The sequence below is a fragment of the Saccopteryx bilineata genome, chromosome 1 (assembly GCF_036850765.1).
Source record: "Saccopteryx bilineata isolate mSacBil1 chromosome 1, mSacBil1_pri_phased_curated, whole genome shotgun sequence".
NCBI lineage: Eukaryota > Metazoa > Chordata > Mammalia > Chiroptera > Emballonuridae > Saccopteryx > Saccopteryx bilineata.
This window is the reverse complement of record NC_089490.1, coordinates 157,920,766-157,948,068: the sequence shown is the minus strand read 5'-3', so window position 1 is coordinate 157,948,068 and position 27,303 is coordinate 157,920,766. Positions and strand designations below refer to the sequence as shown.

The following is a 27,303-nucleotide window of genomic DNA, read 5'->3' as shown; positions in this document are numbered from 1 at the left end:
GGTGACCTTGGGGTTTTGAACCTGGGTCCTTAGCATCCCAGGGCGACACTCTATCAGTGGACCACTGCCTGGTCAGGACAGAGGTTCTCAATTTTTGCTTCCCATACACAGTAGACACTAGACACCTACCCTCTATGTATAGGAGGCAGTGAGTACACACACGCATATACATATACACAGGATAAATACACTGCTCAGAAAAATTAGGGGATATTTCAAAATGAATGAAGCTATAAAATATCCCCTAATTTCTGTGAGCAGTGTAGTGTAGGTCCCAATGCCTGCAATATGTAAGAGGTGTGCTTTACATACAGGCTAGAGAGTAGGTGCCTTGCCTGCTTGCTTTATGCAGGTGTTCTGTGCCTATTGGCTCTATTTATTTGTGCCCAATACTCAGTGCATGCAGTGGTATGCCTATTGGATACTTGCTCACTATGCAGGAGATGCTCCCCTGTGCACTGACACCTCCCCCATCCCCAGGCAAGAAGAACTCAATCCTGCTGCACAAGGTACAACACGACCTCAACTCAGGCGTGTTCAACAACCAGGAGAACGCTATCATCCAGGAGATCGTCAAGTATGACCGTGAGATGGTGCAGCAGGCTGAGCTGGGCCAGCGTGTGGGCCTCTTCCCGCCGCCACCACCGCCACAGGTCACCTCAGCCATTGCCACACTACAGCAGGCTGTGGCCATGAGCTTCTGCCCACAGGTGGCGCGCCCGCTCGTAGGGCCACTGGCACTAGGCTCGCCGCGCCTTGTGCGCCGCCTGCCCCCAGGGCCCATGCCCGCTGCCACTGCCTCACCGGGGCATATGCCCGCTGCCAGTCCCCCGGGCGCACCCGCCAGTCCCCGGGCACCACGGACTTCACCCTATGGCGGTGCGCCCTGCTCCCCAGCTGCGCCCCGCGCTGGGCCCGCACTTCCAGCGCGCCGCCTGAGCCGAGCCTCACGCCCTCTATCCGCCTCACAGCCCTCTCTGCCCCATGGCGCTCCCGGCCCTGGCCCCACAGCCTCTGCGCGTCCAGCCAGCAGCTCCACGCCACGCCTGGGGCCCATGCCAGCCACCCGGGCTGCCGGGCCCAGCCCGGACCGCAGGGACTCAGCCTTGCCCAGCGCCACAGGAGGCCTCGACCCGCTGGACTCGGCGCGCTCGCGCCTCTCGTCCAACTTGTGACCCTCGCTGCACCGCCCCGAGGGCCTAGGTGGGCCAGGGGCGGGGCCTTCATCCAAACCAAAGCCATGCCATTGCGCGCTGCCCCGGCCGCCCACCCCAGAAGCCATAGAGGAGTCGTAGGTAGTTGTAGTTGGACGGACGGGCCCCTGCCGTCCCCCCTCATCACCCTGCGCCCACTCACATTGCCCCCGCCCCTAGTGGTGGCCTCGCGAGCATGCGAGGGGGCTCCCTTCACCATGGTGCCTCAGTTCCCCCAACTGTGAAACAGGAAGGGAGCAACCCCATGGCTGAGAAGAGATGGCCGTGGACTTCCACCCACCCCCACCTTCATAGGTGGCCCGCCGTCAGATGAGGATTCTGTTTAAGTGCAATACTTGGCCTGCCGGCTTCCCCGCTGCTCCCATCACACTCACGCAATAACTGGCCCCACCTCTGTCTGTGTGTGCTCTCAGGTGACCTCCCTGGAGCAGGCACACACAGCACCCTCCAGCACCCAGGGGCCAGCAGTCCTGGCTGTGCCTGGGAGTGGGGGTGAGGCTGGGGATTCCCCCCTTCATGATGAATGTACTGACGAGCCGAGGCAGCAATGCTCCCCCACCACACCCCACTAACCTCCACACCCCCATTCCGCGCAATAAACGACAGCATTGGCGCCCAGCCTGCCAGCATCTGCTTGATGAGAGACCCATGATGGCAGGGTGGTGTACACACCCTCTCCCCGCAGAAGGCAATGCTCCCCTGGGTAGCAACAGAGTTTTATTTACATTATGGTACAGAGGGCCCATGGGACGGCCCAGTGGTCTGCTCAGCTGAAGAAGTAGGTTGAGTGCTTTACCTGTTCCAGGTTGAAGGTCCCTGTGGAGCAGAGCAGCAAGACTATGAACCCCAGTCCTGGGATAGGCAGGGCCCTGGGAAGGCCCAGCCCCCAGCTGGTAATTAGGACACCCCTCCTCTGCCCATGGCCCTACCTGTCTTGGGTACCGACAATAGCATGTCCAGCAACTTGGTGACATCCGTGGACCTGAAGTGGAGGACAGGGTGGGGAGTGAGGCCCAGGGAGGATGGGGAGGAGGTAGTAGAAATTACACTGAGGGTGGGGTGCCTCACCTGGAGCCAGAGCAGAACCGCTCCACCAGAAACCTAGACAGGTCGTGCAGGATGGGCTGGCTGTGCAGGCGGACAAACTGCTCACGGCACACCTGGGGATGGGACATCAGTAGCTGGGAGTAAGGGCCTGAGGGGTAGGATTAACAACACCTGCCCCAACACCTGATGGGTGTTGGGACCAAAGATTAGACTGAGGCTGGAGGTGCAAGTCCCACATAGAGAGCATGGGTATCCACCCTTGGAGGGGAGGACATGGCAGGCACCTGATTCATGATGGCGACATCAGCTGCATGGGTCCAGAAGCAGTCGTGCACAGAGACAAAGGTCAGGCCCTTCCTGTAGTAGGGGAAGGGCTCCCATGAGGAGGGGCCAGGCCTGTTGGTTTCACTTAGGGCCCAGATCTCAACCACTAGGCTGGGGGCTGTTTTCAGCAATGTACACCCTTCTCTCTCCTCATGCTCCCCCCATCCCTGTAAGCTCAGCAACTGTACTCTCAGCATATGCACAAGTTCCCATCTTAGAATGAGACTGTTCTGTGTCCTCTCCACTCTGCTCCTATTGCTACCAGGTTGATTTTCAGCTCCCTGTAGGGGCCAGAGGATGTCCTCCCTACCCTCCACCAACCACAGGGCATCACAGGGTTACCTGTGCCATGCACAGAGGGCAGATCGGAGCACAGACTTCGTCCCTATCCCTGGCTCTGTCCAGCGAACCCTTCCTCGTGTGAATGATCATTTCTAACAGAACTGTCCACATACCTGCCCCATCACCCCAGGCTCACCGCCTGAGAGGTTCAGCACAGAAAACCAGAGGATTCTGCCAGTTGCCACAAGGCCAATGCATCAGGACAACATCTAAGCCCCCCAGAACTGGCCATATAGCGTGTGCCTGCACTCACCTGGATGGATGGGGTCACAAGGACCTCCAGAGCAACCAGCTTTACACTCAGAGGAACCATCCTTTCCCTCCATGACCCAGTACTTCCCCATCACTCACACCTTTACACTTGCTTGCACAGTGATCTTCTGGGCACCAGGTTCAACAGATTCACATGGCTGGGTTCTCTGCCTGCTGTAGGTCTCTGCTCCAACCTCTATCTGCAGGACTTGGCCTCACAATCTATCTCCTGCACTATGAGCGTCCCTGGCACCAGGCCTGCCTACAGCATGTGGTTAATGAATGTGTGCCTTGCAGATGCTGGGCCAACCTGTAGCAGTGCAGGGCTGTAAGCATCATGTGCGAGGAGTCCAAAGAGTGGATGAAGTTGGGTGGGAAGCCATTCTTCTGCTTCAGTGTGTTGGGCTTCCTGTGTGGGTGAGGAGGTAGGGTGTGCTGAGGTAGAGGACTCAGTACTTCTACCCTGGCCTAACCTAGGTGGCACCCCCTGGCCCAGCAAACCCCTCAGTCCTCACCCAGCTTCCCCTTAGTCCAGCTGTACCCCCCCACCCTCCCACACTCACTGGCTAGTGTCCCCACTGTTGCTGAAGGTAAGGCTCTGGATCCCTCCGCTGATCTGTAGGGATAGAGTGGGAGGGGTAAGGAACATGAGGCCTGCCCTAGCACTGGGGTGGGGATGGCGGGGATGTGGGGGCAACACATACCAACACCTTGGAGTCCTGGTGGTAGGGCTGGATGACTGGGATGCCCAAGGGTGTGACCCACTCCACAGCGAAGCCAGTGTGAGCAATGAGCCGGGCGCTCTCGGCCAGCCAGTGCTGCAGGGATGGGGGCACATTCAGAGTGGAGCCCAGTCTGGGAAGCCATGCTGGGGAAGGGAGGAGGAGGACACACCTGGATGGCCCGGGTGCCCGAGAACATCTCCTGAAGACTGTTGAACACCTGGCGCACAAGGTAGTGAGAGGCCTGCCACACGAACTCCTGGGGGTAGGTGAGGTAAAGAAATGGTGGGAGCGAGCTTGGAGGGGACGGATAGCTTCCATGCTAGCCCCCCACAGTCCAGGGCCAGGTGACCTCACAGGGCTGTCCTGATTCCTGAAATATACACTCCCATTTTTCGGGTGGAGAAACAAAGGCCCAGGGTACTAAGAAGATGGCTCACTCCTATAGGTCTCTCCCTTACCCCCCTCTCTACCCCCCAGTGGTAGGAAACAAGCCCCTCCCTGAGCTATTTATTGCCCAGCAGCTAGGTGTTCAGGGGAAGCTGCAGGCTGGATTTGGGGTGAAACTACACACCTGGGGGAAGTCACTGAGCTCCCGGAGGCGCTTCTCGATCTGTAGGCGGCCACCATAGCGGGTGACCCCATACACCACAGTCATCACTGTCTGCTTGACCACCTTGCGGCTGATGAAGCCCTCCAAAACCTGGGCCACCTGCACACCCCGCTCAGCATCTTGCCTGCGGAACACCTCCACCTAGGCAGAAGTTGGCGGTCAGCAGGCAGGCCCATAGACTCTCTGCCTGCCTCCCTCTCTGGCCGCCCCCACCCTACCCAATAGCATCTCAATGAGGCCCCTTCTCCACTGACTTCACAATTTCCACTCTGGCACCTCCCCTGGAAAGCCTGCCCTGACTGCCCAGTCACATCATATATAATAAGCAAGGCCATGGCCATAGGGTCAGCAACACATAAGCAGTCACAGGACAGAGACCCCAGGGGGCTTCGGGGATGAGAACAGGTTGGAGGGCTGTGGTGGCCACCTGTGCAGCTACACTGCTGTATACGTCCTGCGGCAGGTCTGAGGGCACCAGGTTGACGGAGACGGCCCCTGCACTGTCCCGGCCCAAAGCAGCATAGTGTTGCAGCCCGTTACAGGAGCCATCCTGAGCCAAGGAGGAAATGGTGAGGCATCTGGGCTGGGATGGCACGGGCATCCCCAGCAATGAACCACAGCTCTGCTTTCTCAGCACTCTGTTCATATCACCAGCTGGCTGGACCTCAATGCTTAGGAGCAGGTGTTGTTATCCCACCACAAAGAGAGAATGAAGGCACTTAAGGCAGGGAATATGCCATAGTCAAAGCCAGCTGGACCCACTGGGGCTGGCCCCCACATAGGGACCACAGTGTCCTGTGGAACCTCAGACTCAAGACAACTTCAGATAGCCCCACTCCATACCAGGGTCCCCACCAGCTCACCTGGTGAACAGGGAAATGGGAGATATGGGCAGCAGGGTTGGGGGCACGCACAGCCCGAGCAATCTCCATGCAACAGGCCAGGGCTTGCCAGGGCTCATCTGCCTCCATCCACCACTTCCGGCCCTGCAGGAGGACAATGTGCTGGGTGAGGCTGGGTTTGTATCAGTGGGACAGGGCTTCTGGGCATGGATGGGAGCTGGGCTGGCCCAGGTGATGTGAGGATACAGGGAGGCTAGGACAGAGTCCCTGGGACAGCAGGGTGAGGACTGGAGCAATGGACCAGGGAAGGAACTGGACCCAGCCTTGAGTCAGCAGCCACAGGGCAGAGATGGAAAGAGGGCTACTCTGGAGTGGGAGGTGGTAGAGCTGCTGGTGGCCTGAGGCAAAGGGAAGGGCCAGAAAAAAAAATTTTGTCTTAAGGGGGGATTTAGGGACCTAGGGTTATTGATTTTGGCCTGGAGGTGAGTACTGAGGCGGCTGGAGCCAGAGTGGAAGACAGGCCAGAGAGAGACAGAGGGAGAAGGGCCCTGGCCACCCTACCATCATGGGCTGGTCGGCTGAGTCCAGGATGTCCTCCATCATCTCATCAGCAAAGGCCAGGCGTGCCTGCAGTGTCTCACGCTTCTTGAGCCCGGTGAGGTTGACCAAATGGATCTTGAGCCAGTCAAGGCCATGGGGGCCAAGTGGTCGGCCCTGGGCAAACTCCAGCAGGGCACGTGCCAGGTCACTACCCAGGTGGTTGAAGTGGGGTGGGCAGGGGTAGGTGCGCCCTCGGAAGTCCATGTTGTGAGGCAGCCAGAAGACACTGTGCCGCAGGTGCTGGGCCAACGAGAGGCGGTACAGCGCATCAGTCCACAGACTGTGCATCTCCCGTGCCATCTTTAGGCAGCGGGCCAGCTCCCGCCGCAGCTCAGTTTTGCGCTCTGGTGAGGCATCGGCTGGTAGGCGGCACTCAGGTGGACGTGGTGCCTCGGAGGCAGGGGCTGGCACACCCAGGCGGGGGCAGCCCTTGTTGGTGAAGAGGGTCAGCACCAGGTCCAGCACACGCCCATTGACACGCCAGGCACAGTTGCCCAGCTGAGTGAGGGCATCCAGGGCACCATGCAGCTCAGTAGGTGGGCAGCCTTCCAGGAGGCGCTGGTGCTGCATGGTACCCTCCATGGAACGCATCAGCTTGGTGGGGCTCAGCAGAAAGGCACCCGAGTGTGGGGAAGTCCACGGCAGTGGTGGGCACAGCATGGGCACTTCAGCGGCCTCAAAGGTCATTGTGCGCAAGGCTGCAGTTTCCAACAGCTGCATGAAGGCTGGGTGTGGCTTCAGGATCCCAATCTGGGGGTGGGATGGGCAGGCACCATGAAGAAGTTGACTGCCCCAAAGGCAAGAAGCAGACAGAGTGCCCCAAGGTCCCACCAAGCGCCCTTATCCGGAGACCAGGCCATGACCCCAGCAGGATTTCAACAGTACCCCATAGTGGCCTCATTCCCACACCACCCTGAGCCCCTAGCCCCATCTCAGAGCCCTACTGGAGGCAGAAGGATCTCTAGGCCTAGAAGCCAGTTTCACAGTGGCTCACCTGACGGAAGCTCCGGAAGGAGTACACATGGTAGAGCACGGGGATGAGCCTGCAGGTGCCCTGGCGCTGGGCCAGGTGGTCAGGCATCTTCACTGTCTGCACTAGCACCTCAGCCAGTTGTTTGCCCAGTTGCACCAAAACAGGGAAGGGCCAGGGCTGCTCGTGGGGGGCCTCAGGTGCCCCCAGTGCCTCCCAATACTGCCGTGGCAGGCAGTCTACCGCCTCCTGAGGGCAGCATAATGGGTCAGGGATCTGGGGGTCTGGGCACAGATCTGTACACTCCCAGCTGCCCAACAAGTGGAAAGTTATAAATGAGGAAACAGGCTGGGGGGCACTGGAAGGGGCAGGGCTTGGGCATAATTCCGACAGCCTCAGGATGGGAGCACAGTAGGGATGTGACATCCTCTGGGGGCCTGGGTTACCCACCTGAAACCCAGCTAGACTCCCTAGCCCTGAGGAGGCCCCCCAGGCCTGGTAGCAGCGATTCATTCTGCCCCCTCGAGACCTCACCTGTGTGTCAGAGGCCAGCAGGCGCAGGTACTTGAAATAGCGCTGCTGTAGTGCCTGCACCTCATCACTGAGCAGCTTCCTCTGCACCACATGCCGGTTGAAGATGCGCAGGCCCAGCTGTTGTGCGAGGGAGAGGAGCGACTCTCCCTGTGAGGACAGTGCCTGCAAGGTCTGGGGGCGGTGCTATGAGTCCCTTGTCCCACAGGTGCCCACACTCTCCCCTCCACCCACTCTACCCACCCATCTCCCCACCCTCCACACCCCAGGCCCTGCCCCACTCCCACCTGCCCACTGCCCACCTGCAGCAGCAGCTGTGCAAACTCCTCCTCACTGAGCAGGCACAGATAGGGGAAGAGTGAGGGGCGACCCTTGCGGGCAGCACGGGCCTCGCTGGCCTTGGTCTGTCGGAGGGCCACGCACAGCTCTGCCTCCCACCTAGCACGTAGCTCCTGCAGGGTCTTTCGCTAAGGGGGGAGAGGTATAAAGGCAGGGTCACCACAGTGCCCTACGGGCCCAGTGCTCACAGGCCCCCAGCAAGAATCCACCAGGAGGTGGTGCAAGGTGAACCAAGTGGCTGCTGAGCATTCTGCTCCAGTGGTGGGAGGGCACATGATGACCTTGGCTCAGTGAAAGGGATGGAGGACAGACGTGGGACGGGAGAAGTGGCTGCAGCACAGCAGGCAGCACCCCCAGACCAGGGGACGCCCAGTTCAATCAAGTGAGAACCTGAGCACGAACGGGCCCCTTACTGCTTTCAGGACCTCCGTGGTCAGCGATGGGGCCTTCTCCACTGAGTCCACAGTGACAGTGGTGGCCATCTCCACACTGAGCTGCTTCTGGAACAGGCACTTCAGCGTCTTCAGTGGCAGGTGCTGCCTTGGGTAGGACACAGGGTGGTCCTGCCAGTGGGACAGGCAGGTTGTGAGGCCCTTGACACCTCATAGGCAAAACTCATCCATGCACACCTGAGATGGAGAGCAGCTGCCCAGAAACTCCGCCCTCAAAAAAATCGTTTCTCCAAATGACCTGAAAATTACCTGTCCTGTACATCACAGGGAAAAGGCTAGTGCAGTCTGTAAAATAGTCACAATGGTTTAAAAACAAAAAGCGCTATTTGCCTAGCCTCACTGGGTTGGGTGCTGAGAGCCCAGGAAGGCAGTTCAAGTTTCTGGACACCATTTTGTCTTTCTAAACTTTTATTTATTGATTTTAGAGAGAGGAAGCATGGGAGGGGTTAAGAAGGGAAGTCAGGGAACGAGAAAGGTAGAGAAGGAAAAAGAGAAACATTCCATCCACATATCCACTGGTTGAGTCCTATATGTGCCCTGACTGGGGATCAAATCCCCAACCCGAGCACATCAGGACAACGCTCTAACCAACTGAACAACCTGGCCAGCCCGCGTTTTTTAAAGCTTGGATCTGCATGAATGTGTGACCCACCCCAAAAGAAATAAATTAGAAATAGCAAAACACAACACACTGAGAATTAAAAACAGGTCCACAGAGCCTGTTAGCTCAGTTGGTTAGATGATCATCCTAAAACACCAAGGTTGTGGGTTCGATCCCTAGTCAGGACACATATGGAAAGTGACCAGTGAATGCACAACTAAGTGGAACAAGTGAATCCCCCATCTCTCTCTTTCCCCCTTCCCTTCTCTAAAACCAACCAATAAATTTAAAAAGAAGCCTGACCAGGCGGTGGCGCAGTGGCTAGAGTGTCGGACTTGAGACCCCAAGGTTGCCAGCTTGAGCGAGGGCTCATCTGGTTTGAGAAAAGCTCACTAACTTTAACCCAAGGTCGCTGGCTCGAGCAAGGGGTTACTCAGTCTGCTGAAGGCCCACAGTCAAGGCACATATGAGAGAGTAATCAATGAACAACTAAGGTGTCACAACGAAAAACTGATGATTGATGCTTCATCTCTCTCCATTCCTGTCTGTTTGTCCCTATCTATCCCTCTCTCTGACTCTGTCTCTGTAAAAAAAAAAAAAAAAAAAAAAAAAAAAAAAAAATTTTAACAAGAAAAAAACTCCATAGGTCCACAAATGGACGCAACCTAAGTGGATAAGCACAATGTGTCCATTTACACACTAGAACAGGGTGGGGCAAAAGTAGGTTTACAGCCTGACCAGGCGGTGGCCTAGAACATTGAAGTTCCAGGTTCAAAACCCTGAAGTTGGCCGTGGCCAGTTGGCTCAGCGGTAGAGCATCGGCCTGGCGTGCGGGGAACTCGGGTTCGATTCCCGGCCAGGGCACACAGGAGAAGCGCCCATTTGCTTCTCCACCCACCCCCCTTCCTCTCTGTCTCTCTCTTCCCCTCCCGCAGCCAAGGCTCCATTGGAGCAAAGATGGCCCAGGTGCTGGGGATGGCTCCTTGGCCTCTGCCCCAGGCGCTGGAGTGGCTCTGGTCGCGGCAGAGCGACACCCCGGAGGGGCAGAGCATCGCCCCCGGTGGGCAGAGCGCCACCCCTGGTGGGCGTGCTGGGTGGATCCCGGTCGGGCACATGCGGGAGTCTGTCTGACTGTCTCTCCCCGTTTCCAGCTTCAGAAAAATACAAAAAAAACAAAAAACAAAAACAAAAAACAAAAAAAAAAACCCCTGAAGTTGCTGGTTTGAGTTTGGGATCATAGATATGACCTCATGGTCGCTGGCTTGAATAAGGGGTCACTGGCTAAGTTGGAGCCCTCCAGTCAAGGCTCATATGAGAAAGCAATCAATGAACAACTAAGGTGCCACAACTGTCAGCTGATGCTTCTCATCTCTCTCCCTTCCTGTCTGTCTGCCTCATCTGTCCCCTTTTCTCTCACAAAAAAAAAAACCAAAAAAAAAACAAACACCCAAAAAACAATAGGTTTACAGTTTTGGGTACACAAAACAGATTTTATTCTTGTGGTTTTTTTTTTTTTTTTCCATTTTTCTGAAGCTGGAAACAGGGAGAGACAGTCAGACAGACTCCCGCATGCGCCCGACTGGGATCCACCCGGCACGCCCACTAGGGGCGACGCTCTGCCCACCAGGGGGCGATGCTCTGCCCATCCTGGGCGTCGCCATGTTGCGACCAGAGCCACTCTAGCGCCTGGGGCAGAGGCCACAGAGCCATCCCCAGCGCCCGGGCCATCTTTGCTCCAATGGAGCCTTGGCTGTGGGAGGGGACGAGAGAGACAGAGAGGAAAGCGCGGCGGAGGGGTGGAGAAGCAAATGGGCGCTTCTCCTGTGTGCCCTGGCCGGGAATCGAACCCGGGTCCTCCGCACGCTAGTTATTCTTGTATTTTTATTTATTGTATTATTTTCCATATAAACAACTGTAAACCTACTTTTGTGCCACCCTGTATTACTCAGCCACGAAAAGAAGTGAAGTGCTGACACTCATTATAAAGTGGATGAGCCTTGAAACCACGATGCCCAGTGAGAGAAGCCAGACACAAAAGGCCACAGTGTACGATTCCATTTATGTGAAATGTCCAGAACAGGCACATCCACAGGGACAAGAGGTGGGTAAGTGGTTGCCAGGAGCTGGGATTTCTTTTTGGTGTGACTGAATGTTCTGGAATTAGAAGTAAACCTACTAAAAAATACTGAATTATACTTTAAAAGGTGAAGTGTATGGCTGGCAGATTATACCCCAATAAAAACAAAACCCGCCTGACCGGGTGGTGGCGCAGTGGATAGAGCGTCGGACTGGGATGCGGAGGACCCAGGTTCGAGACCTTGAGGTCACCAGCTTGAGCGCGGGCTCATCTGGTTTGAGCAAGGATCTCCAGCTTGAGCCCAAGTTTGCTGGCTCGAGCAAAGGGTCACTCAGTCTGCTGAAGGCCCGCGGTCAAGGCACATATGAGAAAGCAATCAATGAACAACTAAGGTGCCGCAACAAAGAACTGATGCTGCCTGACCTGTGGTGGCGCAGTGGATAAAGCGTCGACCTGGAAATGCTGAGGTCACCAGTTCGAAACCCTGGACTTGCCTGGTCAAGGCACATATGGGAGCTGATGCTTCCAGCTCTCCCCTCTTCTCTCTCTCTGTTTCTCTCTCTCCCTCTCTCTCTCTCCTCTCTGAAAATGAATAAATAAAATTTAAAAAAAAAAAAAAAGAACTGATGCTTCTTATCTCTCTCCCCTCCTGTCTGTCCCTCACTCTGTCACAAAATAAATAAATAAATAAATAAATAAATAAATAAATAAAATTAAAATGCTTTAAAAAAACCCAAAAAACCCAAGGCATCTGGGTGACTGCTCCTCAGCCCTGTCCTCTGTCCTGGGAAGCGGTGCTTGCTTCACCCACTGCCCCTGCTTCTTTAGGCTGACCCATCCTAGGACAGTTATACCCAGCTCTACCACTCCTGTGCTCAGCCTACTGCTGAGTGTCAAGTGAGACAGTGACAGCTGTGGTGCCTGGAGCACATGTGGTGGGCTTTTCCTTCTGTCGGCACCTTCCAGCTTCAACCCTGAGGGTCAAGGTCCTCTGGGGGCAAGGAACTTGCCAACTCTGAGTTGTTCAACCTCCGAAAAGAAGGGAAGGTGTCCCCAGGATGCAGGCAGCTCAGTGAGGAGAAATAAAAGGAAGCTTAGGCTCCTGACGCTCCCATGGCTCACCCTGCACATGATAGGAACCCACCTGAGGTGCCAGGCTGCCAGCTGGGGCTCACCTTGTCATAGATTTCCCTGAGCAGCGGGGAAGTATTGACCTGGGATGAGGGTACGAATGGCTGTGGCGGTATGAAAGTGGGCTCAGCCTTGTGCACCGCCCTTAGGAGTGCAGCTTTATCCTCCTTGTATAGTCGCAAGCTTGTAAAGAGCTCCTCCAGCTGCAGTCCATCCTGGGCCATCTTCTTCAGACATCTGTGGGGCACATATGGCAGGTGGTGAACCCTCGACTCAGAATGACCCCCAACAATCAGTGGTCTCAGCACTAGGAGGCACAATCAGGTCCTACAGAGTCCTGGCCGCAGTGCAGGCTAAGCCAACCTCCCAGGCCCAACACGTCACTGTGTTCCTGGCAAGACCACCCCAACACCCACTCACCTTTGGATAGTGCTGGCATCCTGATTCAGCCGCCCCATGCACTGCAGGGCAGCTGCATAGGACAACAGGTCTGGAGCGAGGCCAGCATCTTTCATCATGAAGAACACGTAAACCAGCTCTTTGAAGGAACCCTGAGGAGACCAAGCCAGGGTAAGGGTCTGGGTGGCTCAGCCTGCCACACCCAAGACCCTTCTCTGCAGTCAAAGAATAAGGTTGAAAAGCACTGCTAGTCGGGACTGCTGAACTCAGCAGACAGATGGTCCATCTGACATTTCCTTTTTCTTTTCTTTCTTTCTTTCTTTCTTTCTTTTTTTTTTTTTTTTGAGGGCGAGAGACAGGAAGGGAGAGAGATGAGAAACATCAACTCATAGTTGTGTCACTTTAGTCGTTCATTGATTTGCTTTCTTTTTTTTTTTTTTTAAGACTTTATTTATGCATTATAGAGAGGGGAGAAAGAGAGAGAGAGAGAGAGAGAAGGGGGGAGGAGCAGAAGCATCAACTCCCATATGTGCCTTGACCAGGTAAGCCCAGGGTTTTGAACTGGCAACCTCAGCATTTCCAGGTTCTCACTTTATCCACTGTGCCACCATAGGTCAGGCTGATTTGCTTTCTTATATGGGCCCTTATCAGAGGTCTCCAACTGAGCCAGTGACCCCTTGTTCAAACCAGTGACCTTGGGCTTAACATAATGAAGTATAAAAACCGTATGATCGCCCTGCCCAGATTATTCAGTTGGTTAGAGCATCGTTCCGAAGCACAGAGGTTGCTGATTCAATCTGCCATCAGGGCACATACAGAAACAGCATGATGCTTCTGTCTCTCTCTCCCTTCCTCTCTCACTAAAATCAATCAGTCAATAAATTATTTAATAAACAAAACAAAACATGATAATTTCAAAAGATACAGAAAAACACATCTGAAAAACTCAATCCTTTTAATGATAAGAACTATCAATAAAATGGGTATAAAGAATAGTACCTCAACATAATAAAGGCCATATATGAAAAACCCACAGCTTATTGATAAAAAAAACTTAAAGCTTTTCTTCTAAGATCAGGAACAAAGCAAGGATGCCCACTTTCATTGCTGTTATTCAATGTAGTATTGAAAGTCCTAGCCCCAGCAATCAGACGAAAGAAATAAATTGGGAATGAAGAAGTAAAACTCATTATTTGCAGATAACATGACACTGTATAAAGAAAACCCTAAAGAGTCCACCCCCCAAAAATATTAGAATTGATAAATGAATTCAATAAATTTGCAGGCTACAGAATCAATATACAAAAATCAGTTGTCTTTTATATACCAATAACAAACAGGTAGAAGATATAAATAAAACAATCTCATTTACTGCATCGTTACCTAGGAATAAATTTAACCAAAAAGGTGCAAGACCTGTACAGTACTTGGAAATCTATAAGAAACTGAAGTTACAAATGGAAGAATATACCTTATTCATGGATTGGAAGGATTAATATTGTTAAAACATACTACCTAAAACAATATACAAATTCAGTGCAATCCCTATCAAAATACCAATACCATTCTTTTAAGAACCAGACCTAATTGTAAAATTTATGTGAAACCACAAAACACACCCAAATAGAGAATTTTAAGACTCAAGTGCAAGGTATCACTCACTCTGATATCAAACTATACTATGAATTATGAAGAGACTGTTCCATAAGTGACTGCTGCCTGACCCTTGAGCTAGATCCAGCCAGATCTGAGCTGAACGAAGATTGCTTCCCATAACCCCTGCAGAGACTGTCTGATCCCCATTTGCTGAAGAGCGGACCATATGCTAGATGCTGTGTGAGTGCAGGGATGCCCCAAAGATGCCAGCTGGCCTTATGCATTTGTTTCCCAGATTTGCTGGTTCCTGGAACAGGCCCTTGCCCTGTCCTGGACAAAGATATAAGGAAGGCATCTTCCCCTCATCTGGGGAGAGGTGACACCCCAGGTACCATATCCATCCTGCCCTGCCCTGTATAACCCCTTAGCACTTGCCACATGGTGCAGAAGAAATCCACATCATCCTGCCACCGCCCAAGACACATTTCGCATGTAAGTTCCCTTAATAAACACTACTGATTACTAGGCTGGAATAGCACCCTGTTTCTTGGGTCTTAACCTACCCTTCATGTATGGAGGTAGATTTCTAGTCTCAAGACTTTTCCCTGGGGCCACATGACAATCAGTGAACTAGCCAGGAGACTGAATAATGGGGTCTGGGAAAGAGGCATCCCAGCAAGAAATCCCAGGCTGGCCATCGACCCCCATTTGGTGAGGGAAGGTCTGTATATATGCTAGAAACCACGTGAGCATGGGGTGTCCCAAAGATGCTGGCTGGCCTTATGCATTTGAAGAAATACTCATTACACACCAGCAAGGAAGGGATGCGGATGGCCACAGTGGTAGGCTGGCCCCTCTTACAGGTGGTGTGGCTGGCCACCAACACCTAGCTGGAGGTAGAAGCCAGAGGCAGAACACTAGAGGAAGAACTGAAATTAGAAAAGGTTTGTCGGCCCTGGCCGGTTGGCTCAGTGGTAGAGCGTCGGCCTGGCGTGCGGGGGACCTGGGTTTGATTCCCGGCCAGGGCACATAGGAGAAGCGCCCATTTGCTTCTCCACCTCCCCCCTCCTTCCTTTCTGTCTCTCTCTTCCCCTCCTGCAGCCAAGGCTCCATTGGAGCAGAGATGGCCCGGGCGCTGGGGATGGCTCCTTGGCCTCTGCCCCAGGCGCTAGAGTAGCTCTGGTCGTGGCAGAGCGACGCCCCGGAGGGGCAGAGCATCGCCCCCTGGTGGGCAGAGCATCGCCCCTGGTAGGCGTGCCGGGTGGATCCCGGTCGGGCGCATGCGGGAGTCTGTCTGACTGTCTCTCCCCGTTTCTAGCTTCAGAAAAAAAAAAAAAAAAAAAAAAAAACCCAAAAAAAAGAAAAAAAAAAGAAAAGGTTTGTCACACTGTCTACAACTCTGTTAGAATTGGACTGGCTGATAAGAGGCAGGGAACACAGCAATAGTTAGAAACCTTAGCTTGTCACTTTGTCAAACTGGGAGAACGTAGGCTCCCACAACTTAAGGTCCAAGCACTCGTGACTAAGCCAGGGTTGGGCCAAGTTTCAGCAAAAGACCACAGAATGTTGCCTGACCAGGCGGTGGTGCAGTGGATAGAGCATCTGACTGGGATGCGGAAAGACCCAGGTTTGAGACCCCGGGGTTGCCAGCTTGAGCGCAGGCTCATCTGGCTTGAGCAAAAAGCTCACTAGCATGGACCCAAGGTCACTGGCTCGAGCGGGGGATTACTCAGTCTGCTGAAGGCCCACGGTCATGGCACATATGAGAAAGCAATCAATGAACAACTACGATGTTGCAACGAAAAACTGATGATTGATGCTTCTCATCTCTCCGTTCCTGTCTGTCCGTCTATCACTCTCTCTGACTCTCTGTAAAAAAATAATAATAATAAATAAATAAATAACAAAACATTCATTATTGGACATAGGTTCACCTACTTTTGCCTTCTTAGAAACCTTTATTTTTAATAAAAATTAATGGTTAAAAATTTTAATTAAGATGAAAAGAAACTGAGAGATATATCTTTGGAATCAGACAATATAAGGTATGAAAATACATTTTAGAGGTAATTAAAGAAGAGTGGTTTTCCCTAAAATAAGGTTGGTTATTCCTGAATGAGTAAGAGATAAACTACAAGGGAAAAAAGCAAATTGTAGAAGGTTTATGGAGAAGGAACCTTTGGATAGAAATTTTTATTTTATTTTATTTTTTGTTTTCTTTCTTTTTTTTTTTTTTGTATTTTTCTGAAGCTGGAAATGGGGAGGCAGTTAGACAGACTCCCGCATGCGCCCGACCGGGATCCACCCGGCACGCCCACCAGGGGGTGATGCTCTGCCCATCCGGGGCCTCGCTCTGTCGCAACCAGAGCCACTCCAGCACCTGGGGCAGAGACCAAGGAGCCATCCCCAGCGCCCGGGCCATCTTTTGCTCCAATGGAGACTCTGCTGCGGGAGGGGAAGAGAGAGACAGAGAGGAAGGAGAGGGGGAGGGGTGGAGAAGCAGATGGGCGCTTCTCCTGTGTGCCCTGGCCGGGAATCGAACTCAGGACTTCCACACGCCAGGCCGATGCTCTACCACTGAGCCAACCGGCCAGGGCCCCTTTGGATAGAAATTTTAATGTGTAGTCAAGCTAGCTCAAATTGGAATGAATTTAATTCAGTGCATGAATTTAAATATCAAATCAAGGTCCTCTAGCTCAATTGGATAGAATGTTGTCTCAACATGTGAAGGATGCAGTTCAATCTCCAGTCAGGGTATATACCAGAATCAACCAATGGAAAAACAAACAAACAAACAAGAATCAACCAATAAATGCATAAATAAATGGAACAACAAATTGATGTTTCTCTCTCTTTGCTATCTCTAAAATCAATAAATAAAATAATTTAAAAATAAATATCAAAAGTAGGCTGATACAAAATTAGAATTTGGTTCTCCCTCTCCATGCTAAAAGTCTCCTGTACTAGTAGTCTGATCCTAGTAAAATCATGTGAAAAGTTTTCTGCCAAAATGCAAAAATTCTATAATTTATCAAAATAATTTTGTGTTTTGCCCTGGCCGGTTGGCTCAGAGGTAGAGCGTTGGCCTGGCGTGCAGGAGTCCCGGGTTTCATTCCCGGCCAGGGCACACAGGAGAAGTGCCCATCTGCTTCTCCACCCCTCCCCTTCTCCTCCTCTCTGTCTCTCTCTTCCCCTCCCACAGCCAAGGCTCCATTGGAGCAAAGTTGGCCCTGGGCGCTGAGGATGGCTCTATAGCCTCTGCCTCAGGCACTAGAATGGCTCTGGATGCAACAGAGCAATGCCCCAGATGGGCAGAGCATCGCCCCGTGGTGGGCATGCCAGGTGGATCCCCGTAGGGCGCATGCGCGAGTCTGACTGCCTCCCCGTTTCCAACTTCAGAAAAATTAAAAAAAAAAAAAAAAAAGAAAGAAATTTGTGTTTTCTGTTGTCTTAATCAGGTCCTCAATTACTTAAGAAATCGGAATCAATAAGAGTTAAGCTTCAGGCCTGACCTGTGGTGGCGCAGTGGATAAAGCGTTGACCGGGAATGCTGAGGTTGCTGGTTCAAAACCCTGGGCTTGCCTGGTCAAGGCACATATGGGAGTTGATGCTTCCTGCTCCTCCCCCCTTCTCTCTCTCTCTCTCTCTCCTCTAAAATGAATAAATAAATAAAAATAATTTTAAAAAAATAGAGTTAAGCTTCACTAACAATTAGGCTTATTTGGGAAACACTGTCAAATTAAAAGTAACATTAAACATTCTCTGTATTGTAAGTGTAAGTTATAAATGTTTCAAAAATTATTTAAAATTCCTGAAAATCTAAGATGTACAGTACTGGCATAAGATGTCTGTCATTAAAACTGAGGCACACAGTAACTGGACTGAACTTGAGTATCAGGCTGTGACACAGGGGGATGAAGTCCATTATGCTTCAGCAAAAATGGTCCCTTGCCTAACCAGGCAGTGGCGCAGTGGATAGAGCGTCGGACTAGGATGCGGAGGACCCAAGTTCGAGACCCCGAGGTTGCCAGCTTGAGCGTGGGCTCATCTGGTTTGAGCAAAGCTCACCAGCTTGGATCCAAGGTCGCTGGCTCGAGCAAGGGTTACTCAGTCTGCTGAAGGCCCACGGTCAAGGCACATATGAGAAAGCAATCAATGAACAACTAAGGTGTCGCAATGAAAAACTGATGATTGATGCTTCTCATCTCTCTCCGTTCCTGTCTCTGTCTGTCCCTATCTATCCCTCTCTCTGACTCTGTCTCTGTAAAAAAAAAAAAAAAAAAAAAAAAAAGGTCTCTTCTTACCAGACTTTTGCCTTCTTGATGTCTTTGTAACATGGCAGCAGTCTGCTCCTAAATCAGAGAAACTAAGATGGTTAAACAATGAAACTGAACGAATAATTGGGGCTATGAAAAACCCACTTGGTTCTTCCTGGCTCTCTGGCAAACCTCATTTTTCTAAGTCTGCTTTCCTTCATACACCATAGTACATTTAAGCTAGACTTGATTCAACTGTCTGTCACTTGTATTTCCCTGACTCAAGGATGATGCCCTCACAGTGACAAACAGACTGTTGGAAAATGTTTCCCACTTGGAGTATATTTTTTTAAGTGCTCCTTCAAGGCTATGTACCTAGTTCCACCATGTCATGGGATGGTGGCTGGCTTGGGACTCATCATGGTTTTGCTTCCTGATCCCTTTGAAATGGACTCATTACATCAGTAACATAACATTAACCTGTGAAGATTTGTCTTTGCTACCGAGAACCTTGCAGCTTTACTGGGTTACCTACCACAGAAAAGACAAGCAGTGAATCTGCAGAGAATTCATTGTCTAGGCACCGCAGTACAGTTTCTGGGGTCATATAGTTACGTAAGACCTGTCTTGTCCCCAAGGCTGTCACAGAGAAAGTACAAGCCTACTCTACAACAAAAAATCTAGAGATACAGGCTCTTCTGGGAATTTGGGGTACTAGTAAACATTTACATCCTATTTTGCACAAAGCCTTTTCCTAGTTAAGAAGGGACATATATGGGACTGGGGAGCCGAACAGGCTACCTTTGAGAAAGCAAAAATAGTGGTCAAACAGATTAAAGCTCCTGGACTCTCCTTGGCAGGACTGCCATTTGAGTTAGACATCTCAGTAATCCCAGAAGACCTAGGTGGGACTTTATAGCAAAAGCAGCAAAGGGAGAGAGTGCCCCTTGTCTGTGGTCCTAACTGTGGAAAGGGAAGAGATCAGATATACCCAGACAGAACAGCCAGTAATACAGTAAGAATTTCCCTCCCCATCAAGGAGTGGACAGACAACGTGCTCCACTGACCAGCCTCTGCATGGCCCAGGCTCCTGCACTGACAAAATGGCATGCCTGGCCCAGCCAATTGGCTCAGTGGATAAAGCAATGGCCTGGCATATAAATGTCCCAGGTTCAATTCCCAGTTTGGACACACAAGAGAAATGATCACCTGCTTCTCTCCCCCTTCTCTTTCTCTTCCTCTCCTGCAGCCAGTGGCTTAATTGGTTCAAGCATTGGTCCCCGAGTGCTAAGGATAGCTTGGTTGGTCCGAGTGCGTCAACCTTAGGCACTAAAAATAGCTCAGTTGATTCGAGCATCAGCTCCAGATAGGGTTGTTGGGTGGATCCCGGTTGGGGTGCATGTTGGAGTCTATCTCTCCTCCTCTCACTTAAAAAAAAATATATATATATAGCCCTGGCCGTTTGGCTCAGCGGTAGAGCGTTGGCCTAGCGTGTGGAGGACCCGGGTTCGACTCCCGGCCAGGGCACATAGGAGAAGCGCCCATTTGCTTCTCCACCCCTCCACCGCGCCTTCCTCTCTGTCTCTCTCTTCTCCTCCCGCAGCCAAGGCTCCATTGGAGCAAAGATGGCCCGGGCGCTGGGGATGGCTCTGTGGCCTCTGCCCCAGGCGCTAGAGTGGCTCTGGTCGCAACATGGCGACGCCCAGGATGGGCAGAGCATCGCCCCCTGGTGGGCAGAGTGTCGCCCCTGGTGGGCGTGCCGGGTGGATCCCGGTCGGGCGCATGCGGGAGTCTGTCTGACTGTCTCTCCCTGTTTCCAGCTTCAGAAAAATGCAAAAAAAAAAAAAAAAAAAAAAAAATATATATATATATATATATATATATATATATATATATATATATATATATATATTTTTTTTAGCATTCCCAACTACAGCAGAGGCATGCTACCCTCCAAGTTCCTCTGCTCCAACTCATGTTGGCCCCTGCAACCTGCATAGAAAGAACAGGGGAAATTCCAACTGGAACTTGGTATACCACTGGCTCGAGCAGGGACAATGTGTTTACTTGGACGGTCATCACCATTCAACCATCAACTGATAGTATCTAGACAGAAACAGGAACAAATCACAGTAACCCTGGGGTGAGTTAAGAGCAGTCTGGTTGGTAATCATATATGAACCTTGGCCACTGACCCTGTGTCCTGACAGTTGGGCCTTTCTGAAAAGAATGATTCTGTGGCTTAGAGTAAAAGAAGCGATGATTATGAACAAACCTTTATTCAAACAGAGATATAGAAAGATATCCAGGCTCACTTGCAGTAAGTAGCCTGAGGCCAGTCTTGCTGTACTCCATGTCCGTGCCCACAGATGTTTACAGGTGCAGGTAACCAGGAAGCAGATGCCTTGGCAAAACTATGCACTTCAGCAATCGACCCATCACTACAGATTGGGAGTCATCAGAAAAGTGGGCCTTGTGGTTCCCAGGTAGGATGGCACACAGCTAAGGAGAGACAAGGCTGCCTTTAAAATATAGTAAACTGCCTGACCAGGCAGTGGCGCAGTGGACAGAGTGTGGGATTGGGATGTGGAGGACCCAGGTTCGAGACCCCGAGGTCGCCAGCTAGAGTGCAGGCTCATCTGGTTTGAGCAAGGCTCACCAGCTTGAGCCCAAGGTCGCTGGCTTGAGCAAGGAGTCACTCGGGCTGCTGTAGCCCCACAGTCAAGGCACATATGAGAAATCAATCAATGAACAACTAAGGAGCCGCAACGAAGAATTGATGTTTCTCATCTCTCTCCCTTCCTGTCTGTCTGTCCCTCTTTCTGACTCTCTCTGTCTCTGCCACACAAAAAATAAAATAAAATACAGTGAACTGGCAATGCAGTTACATCCTGTCCTATATGCTCCAGACAACGTTCTAAACAACTGCCATGGAAATCTGGGCCCATGTGCCAAAACTGGTAAGGGACTGCAAATGAACTACATAGGACACTTCCCCTTGAGCAAGGGCTCCAAATGTGCTGTGTGTCAACAGCACCTCTGGATTAACTCAGGCCTTCTCATGTTAGCAGGCTAATCAGGCCACTACCATAAAGAGACCAGAAAAGCTGAGTCTCTGTCTGGGTACTCTCACAGAATAGTGACTGGGGGGAGGGGTCACATTTCAAGGTAGATCAGTACAAGAATAAGCAAACAACATGATACTGAATGAAAGATCCACCTCTCATATAATCCACAAGCAGCTGGGCTGGTGGAATGAAAGAACAGGGTCCTTAGCAACAGATAAAATTACTAACTGGACAACCTACCTTGGCTGGGTAGACAAAGGTGTAATACATTACATGGCCAACCTGTGGCGCTTGTTGCTCCATATGGCAGGATGGTACTCTGACTGAGGCACCCAAAATGGTAAAGGTATGGTAAACAAAGGACATAGCAATAGTCCCGATGCTTGCCATAGACCAGTCCTATTATCCCTGATATACAGGACCAGTTACTGCTATCTGTAATGGGACATCCTATAAGGGTGGGTTGGTTACTTCACGCCTCTGGGTGGGGATGAACTGCTCAGTCTCCAGTTGAACCCTATCATCCTAATATAGTCAGGACTCATGGAGATACATTACACATGGACTGGTACATGCTCTAGTGAGAAGGGGAGAATGTAGGGGCCCTGGTCTGGCATATTCCCCTTCCTATTCACCTCACACCACAGAGCACCACCTCTCCAGCCAACACGCATGATTCACACAGTCTGGCCAGGATCCCAAGGCCAGGGATACATTAACATCTAAGAATCAGGCTCTGAGTGTCATTCTCACAGAAAGAGAAGATCTACCAATCAAAGTCCCCACTAAATATTTGTCTTTCTGACCTTGGACTTCTGCTGTTCCTGTGGTGTACAGTTACAGGGGGCACCTGTACCATCATCCAAACTGAGTGTTGTATTTTTTATAGCAGATGAATCTACTAACTCTTCTTTGTTAACATGCATGAAACTCAAGTAAACACCCTCTGTGATCTGACCTCAAGACTTGGCAAGTTATTAGCACACTGGTTCAGATACGGGGAAGGGAGGAATGGTAGGAAAGTTATTAACACTGTCTTCCTTCTTTCTCTTCCTTCCTTTTCTTCCTTCCTTCCTTCCTTCTCTCTCCCTCCCTACTTCCCTCCTTCCCTCCCTCCCTCCCTCCCTTCCTTCCTTCCTTCCTTCCTTCCTTCCTTCCTTCCTTCCTTCCTCTCCCCCTCCCTCTACCTCTCTTTCTTTAAGCAAGAGAGAAAGATAGATCCTGGCCATGTGGCTCAGTGGTAGGGTGTCAGCCTGGCATGTGGATGTCCCAGGTTCGATTCCCAGCTAGAGCACACAGGAGAAGTGATCATCTGCTTCTCCACCTTTCCCCCTCTCCTTTCTCTCTGTCTCTCTCTTCCCCTCCCGCAGCCAAGGCTCCATTGGAGCAAACTTGGCCCAAGTGCTGAGGATGGCTCTGTGGCTTCTGCCTCAGGTGCTAGAATGGCTCTAGTTGCAATGGAGCAACAGCCCAGATGGGCAGAGCATCACCCCTCATCATGTGGATCCCAGTCGGGCGCATGTGGGAGTCCGTCTCTCTGCCTCCCCGCTTCTCATTTCAGAAAAATACAAAAATAAAAAGAGAGAGAGAGACAGATACAGACAGGAAGGGAGTGATATGGGAAACATCCATTCATAGTTGTGGCACTTTAGCTGTTTGTTGATTGCTTTCTCATATGTGCCTTGACCAGGGGGCTCCAGCTGAGCCAGTGACCCCTTGCTCAAGCCAGTGACCTTGGACTCAAGCTGGTGAGCCCATGCTCAAGTCTAATGGGCAGCGACCTCGGGATTTCAAACCTTGGTCCTCAGCATCCCAGGTTGACACACTATCTACTACACAACCACCTAGCCAGGTCACTTTGTCCTTTTTCTTACACATGTCTGTATTGTTGCTGTGGGCTGTGTCTCCAGTGTGTTCAACTGGTGGCTGCATGAGCTAGCTTCCATCTAATGAAACCTTCACTGATCACTCAGGCATCTTGCAGAAGAGGGAGAGGGTATGTGAAATTGAAAGAGCCAATCAAAAAGGGTGGACTGTGGAAGAGACATTGTTCCTGACATTACAGCTGTAAGACTCTTCAGCTGGATCCTCAAGCTAGGTCCAGCTAGATCTCCTAGAACAGAGAAAGCTTCCCTTTAACCCCCCTGAGACTGTCCTACCCTGCCCTGGGCAGGGATGGAAAGCATTTTCCCCTAACTGAAGGGGTCACACCTCAGTACCCCATCTATCCTGCCCTGTCCTATATAAATCTGCTTAGCTTCCATGTGGTGTGGAGAATATCCCTGTCATCCTGCTGCTGCCCAAGATGCAGCTCATATGTAAGTTCCCTTGAAAAACTCGATTAATTACCAGACTGAACGGCAGCCTCTTTCTTGAGTCTTCACCTGTCCCCTACACACAGGGGTAGATTTTCAGTCCTGGGGCTTTTTCCCGGGGCTGTGAATACTGACATTAGCCCACAATAATCAAAACAGCATGGTACTGGCATAAAAGCAAACACAGAGATCAATGGAACAGAATAGGGAACTCAGAGATAAACCTACTTCTATTTGGTCAATTAATCTATGACAAAGGAGGCAAGAATGTATGATAAGGTAAAGACAGGCTATTCAATAAACAGTGTCAAAGAACTGGACAGATAAATGCAAAAGAATAAAATTGGGCCACCTGTTTACACCATATACAAGGATAGACTAAAAATGGGTTAAAGACTTAATGTGAGACCCAAAACCATAGAACTCCTAGAAGAAATCATTGGCAGTAAACTGACATCATTCTTAGCAATATCTTTTTGGATATGTCTCCTTGAGCAAGGGAAACAGAAGAAAAAATAAATAAATTGGACTACATCAAACTAAAAAGTTTTTTGCACAGAGAAGAAAATCATCAACAAAACAAAAGCACATCTGGCCCTGGCCAGTTGGCTCACTGGTAGAGCGTCAGCACGGAGTGTGGAAGTACCGGGTTCGATTCCCGGCCAGGGCACACAAGAGAAGAGCCCATCCACTTCTCTACCCTTCCTCCTCTCCTTTCTATCTCTCTCTTACCCTCCCACAGCCAAGGCTCCACTGTAATAAAGTTGGCCCAAGTGCTGAGGATGGCTCCATGGCCTCCGCCTAAGGTGCTAGAATGGCTCTGGTTGCAATGGAGCAATGCCCCAGATGGGCAGAGCATCGCCCCCTAGTGGGCATGCCAGGTGGATCCTGGTCAGGCACACGTGGGAGTCTCTCTGCCTCCCTGCTTCTCACTTCAGAAAAATACAAACAAAAAAAGCACATCCTACTGAATGGGAGAATATATTCACCAATAATATATCCAATCAAGGATTTGTATCTAAAATATATAAGGAACTCATACAACTTACCACCAAAAATCAAACCAATTACAAAGTTGGCAGAGGACCTGAATAGACATTTCCCCAAAGAAGACACAAGATAGACTTGAAATGATGCTCAATGTCACTAATCATCAGGGAAATGCAAATTAAAACCACAATGAGATCTCACCTCACTCCTGTCAGAATTGGTATCAATAAATCAACAAATAACAAATGTTGGTGAGGATATGGGAAAAAAAAAACCATCGTGCACTGTTGGTGGGATTGCAAACTGGTGCAGCCACTATGGAAAACAGTATGGAGTTTCCTCAAAAAATTAAAATAGAACTGCCTTATGACCAAGGATTCTAATTCTGGGCATTTATCTGAAGAAATCCAAAAGACTATTTGAAAAGATATGCACCCCCATGTTCACAGAGACATTATATACAATAGTCAATATATGGAAGCAACCTAAATATCCATCAATAGAAGGCTGGATAAAGATGTGGTACATATATACAATGGAATATTACTCAGCCATAAAAAAGAATTAAATCTTACCATTTGTGACCACATGGATGGACCTAAAGGGTATTATGCTAAGTGAAATAAGTCACACAAAAAAATACTATATCATCTCACTTATATGTGGAATCTAAAGAACAAAACAACTGAATAAATAAAACAGGAATAGACTCATAGATACAGAGAACATGCTGATAGTCACCAAAGGAGATAGAAAAGGGAGGATAGGAATAAAAAAAATATTTTAAGAAAAGAGAACATTTCCAATGCTACAGACATTTGTATTGGACTGCACTGATCTAACATAAGCACGTCTGTCCCACTTTTCAAAAGCATTTTAGTAGTAGCATCATCAATGTGAAAACACATTTTAAATCTCACATAACTTCCTATTCCTCTCCTACACACATATAGAGCTGGAAGCCCTAAGTTCAGTCCCCCATTGTCCCAAGAAGTTGGCAGTCTCCTCAGTTTACAGATGAGAAAACTGAGGCTCATAGAGAAGTGACTGGCATGATCACCAAGCCCTGTCCTATACACACCTGCTGCCCAGAAACAGTACTGTAGAAGCCATGTGGCACCCACACAGTGTCATGAGTCCAGGTTAATTACAAGACACCCTGCTGTCACAGGGCTCTTTGCTGGAGATTCTGGAGGGCTTGTGGACTCAGACAAAGAGGACAATCCTTTCATCTCCACTAACTCAAGGATCTGAGTACACCTCCCACAATGATGGACGCAAGCAAGACACCAGCTGACTGTCACCTGTGGAGATCGGGCATCTCCATATCACATCATAGTGATCAGATGGTAGTCACCAGGCTGCCCGTAGGCTTCACTGTTTACGTGTCAGTCAAGCACATCAAAGTCTGTACCACAGACATCCTCACTCGTAGGTAGGTATATTGACACAAAACTAGCTCCCTGTTGCCTGACCTGTGGTGGCGCAGTGGATAAAGCGTCAACCTGGAAATGCTGAGGTCGCCGGTTCGAAATCCTGGGCTTGCCTGGTCAAGGTACATATGGGAGTTGATGCTTCCAGCTCCTCCCCCTCTTCTCTCTCTCTCTCTCTCCTCTCTCCTCTCTCTCTCTCTCTCTCTGTCTCTCCCTCTCCTCTCTAAAATGAATAAATTAAAAAAAACCAAAAAACTGGCTCCCTGTTGCCTGACCAGGCAGTGGCTCAGTAGATAGAGCATCGGACTGGGATGCAGAAGACCCAGGTTTGCGGGCTCATCTGGTTTGAGCAAAACTTGGACCCAAGGTCGTTGGCTCGAGCAAGGGGTTACTCAGTCTGCTGAAGGCCCATGGTCAAGGCACATATGAGAAAGGAATCAATGAACAACTAAGGTGTTGCAAAGAAAAAGTGATAATTGATGTTTCTCATCTCTCTCCGTTCCTGTCTGTCTGTCCCTACCTATCCCTCTCTCTGTCTCTGTAAAAAATATATATAAATATATAAATAAATAAATAAAAACTGGCTCCTTGTTCCTTAAGCAGTTTCTCCTGTGGTTCCTCGAATTAGGACTGCACGTAAAGAACAGTCTTCTAAACAGCCAGAGTCAAAGAGGGATTGCAGGGCAACTGGAAAATACTCAGAGATGAAGAAAAGAGAGTGACACACCACCCAGAGGGAAGTCTATGGCTGAGAAAGCCTGTATTCAGAAAGAAGAGTCTCAGTACAATCACCTAACCTTTGACCTCAGAAAACTAAAAGAAAAGGAGCAAACTAAATCCAAGCCATGGAAGTCATTATCCTGGTGAGGGTCTGCAGGTCTGCCACTTAAATGCCAAAAGTACCTTTTGCACCACCCAGGTTCAGCAGCCATGGTCCAGCAGACTAGAAGGAAATGCACTAAAACAAAAGCAGGATTTCTTCCTTCCTTTTCAGTCATTTTGAAAATTTCTTTTGAGGGCTACCATGAGATTTATATCTGTCAAGCCTAAAAGAATTATTAAAACAGTAACAAAGGGCCCTGGCTGGTTGGTTCAGCGGTAGAGTGTCGGCCTGGCATGCGGGGGACCCAGGTTCGATTCCCGGCCAGGGCACATAGGAGAAGAGTCCATTTGCTTCTCCACGCCCCCC

General features: G+C 50.4%; 2 protein-coding genes across 4 annotated transcripts in view; one reads left to right on the top strand and one right to left on the bottom strand.

Moving 5' to 3' along the window:
- HCN2 (hyperpolarization activated cyclic nucleotide gated potassium and sodium channel 2) overlaps positions 1 to 1,596 on the top strand; it is a 28,010-nt gene extending 26,414 nt beyond the window's left edge. Inside the window, exon 8 of the mRNA XM_066278351.1 lies at positions 481 to 1,596. Coding sequence (XP_066134448.1) covers positions 481 to 1,175 — 695 coding nt within the window. The 3' untranslated portion in view covers positions 1,176 to 1,596. The remainder of the gene's footprint in view (positions 1 to 480) is intronic.
- Positions 1,597 to 1,912: 316 nt separating this feature from the next.
- POLRMT (RNA polymerase mitochondrial) overlaps positions 1,913 to 27,303 on the bottom strand; it is a 44,743-nt gene continuing 19,352 nt past the window's right edge. The window contains exons 4-22 of one of the 3 annotated variants that reach the window (XM_066278323.1): positions 18,357 to 18,404; positions 12,478 to 12,608; positions 12,102 to 12,294; positions 8,210 to 8,359; positions 7,760 to 7,924; positions 7,461 to 7,631; positions 6,951 to 7,175; positions 5,918 to 6,706; positions 5,378 to 5,500; positions 4,942 to 5,064; positions 4,476 to 4,655; positions 4,074 to 4,160; positions 3,884 to 3,997; positions 3,743 to 3,795; positions 3,490 to 3,588; positions 2,546 to 2,618; positions 2,283 to 2,374; positions 2,144 to 2,196; positions 1,913 to 2,030 (exon numbers count right to left, since the gene is read on the bottom strand). In XM_066278323.1, coding sequence (XP_066134420.1) covers positions 1,981 to 2,030; positions 2,144 to 2,196; positions 2,283 to 2,374; positions 2,546 to 2,618; positions 3,490 to 3,588; positions 3,743 to 3,795; positions 3,884 to 3,997; positions 4,074 to 4,160; positions 4,476 to 4,655; positions 4,942 to 5,064; positions 5,378 to 5,500; positions 5,918 to 6,706; positions 6,951 to 7,175; positions 7,461 to 7,631; positions 7,760 to 7,924; positions 8,210 to 8,359; positions 12,102 to 12,294; positions 12,478 to 12,608; positions 18,357 to 18,404 — 2,919 coding nt within the window. In that variant the 3' untranslated portion in view covers positions 1,913 to 1,980. The remainder of the gene's footprint in view (positions 2,031 to 2,143; positions 2,197 to 2,282; positions 2,375 to 2,545; positions 2,619 to 3,489; positions 3,589 to 3,742; positions 3,796 to 3,883; positions 3,998 to 4,073; positions 4,161 to 4,475; positions 4,656 to 4,941; positions 5,065 to 5,377; positions 5,501 to 5,917; positions 6,707 to 6,950; positions 7,176 to 7,460; positions 7,632 to 7,759; positions 7,925 to 8,209; positions 8,360 to 12,101; positions 12,295 to 12,477; positions 12,609 to 18,356; positions 18,405 to 27,303) is intronic. The other 2 variants (XM_066278339.1, XM_066278331.1) reach the window with 2 other exon arrangements.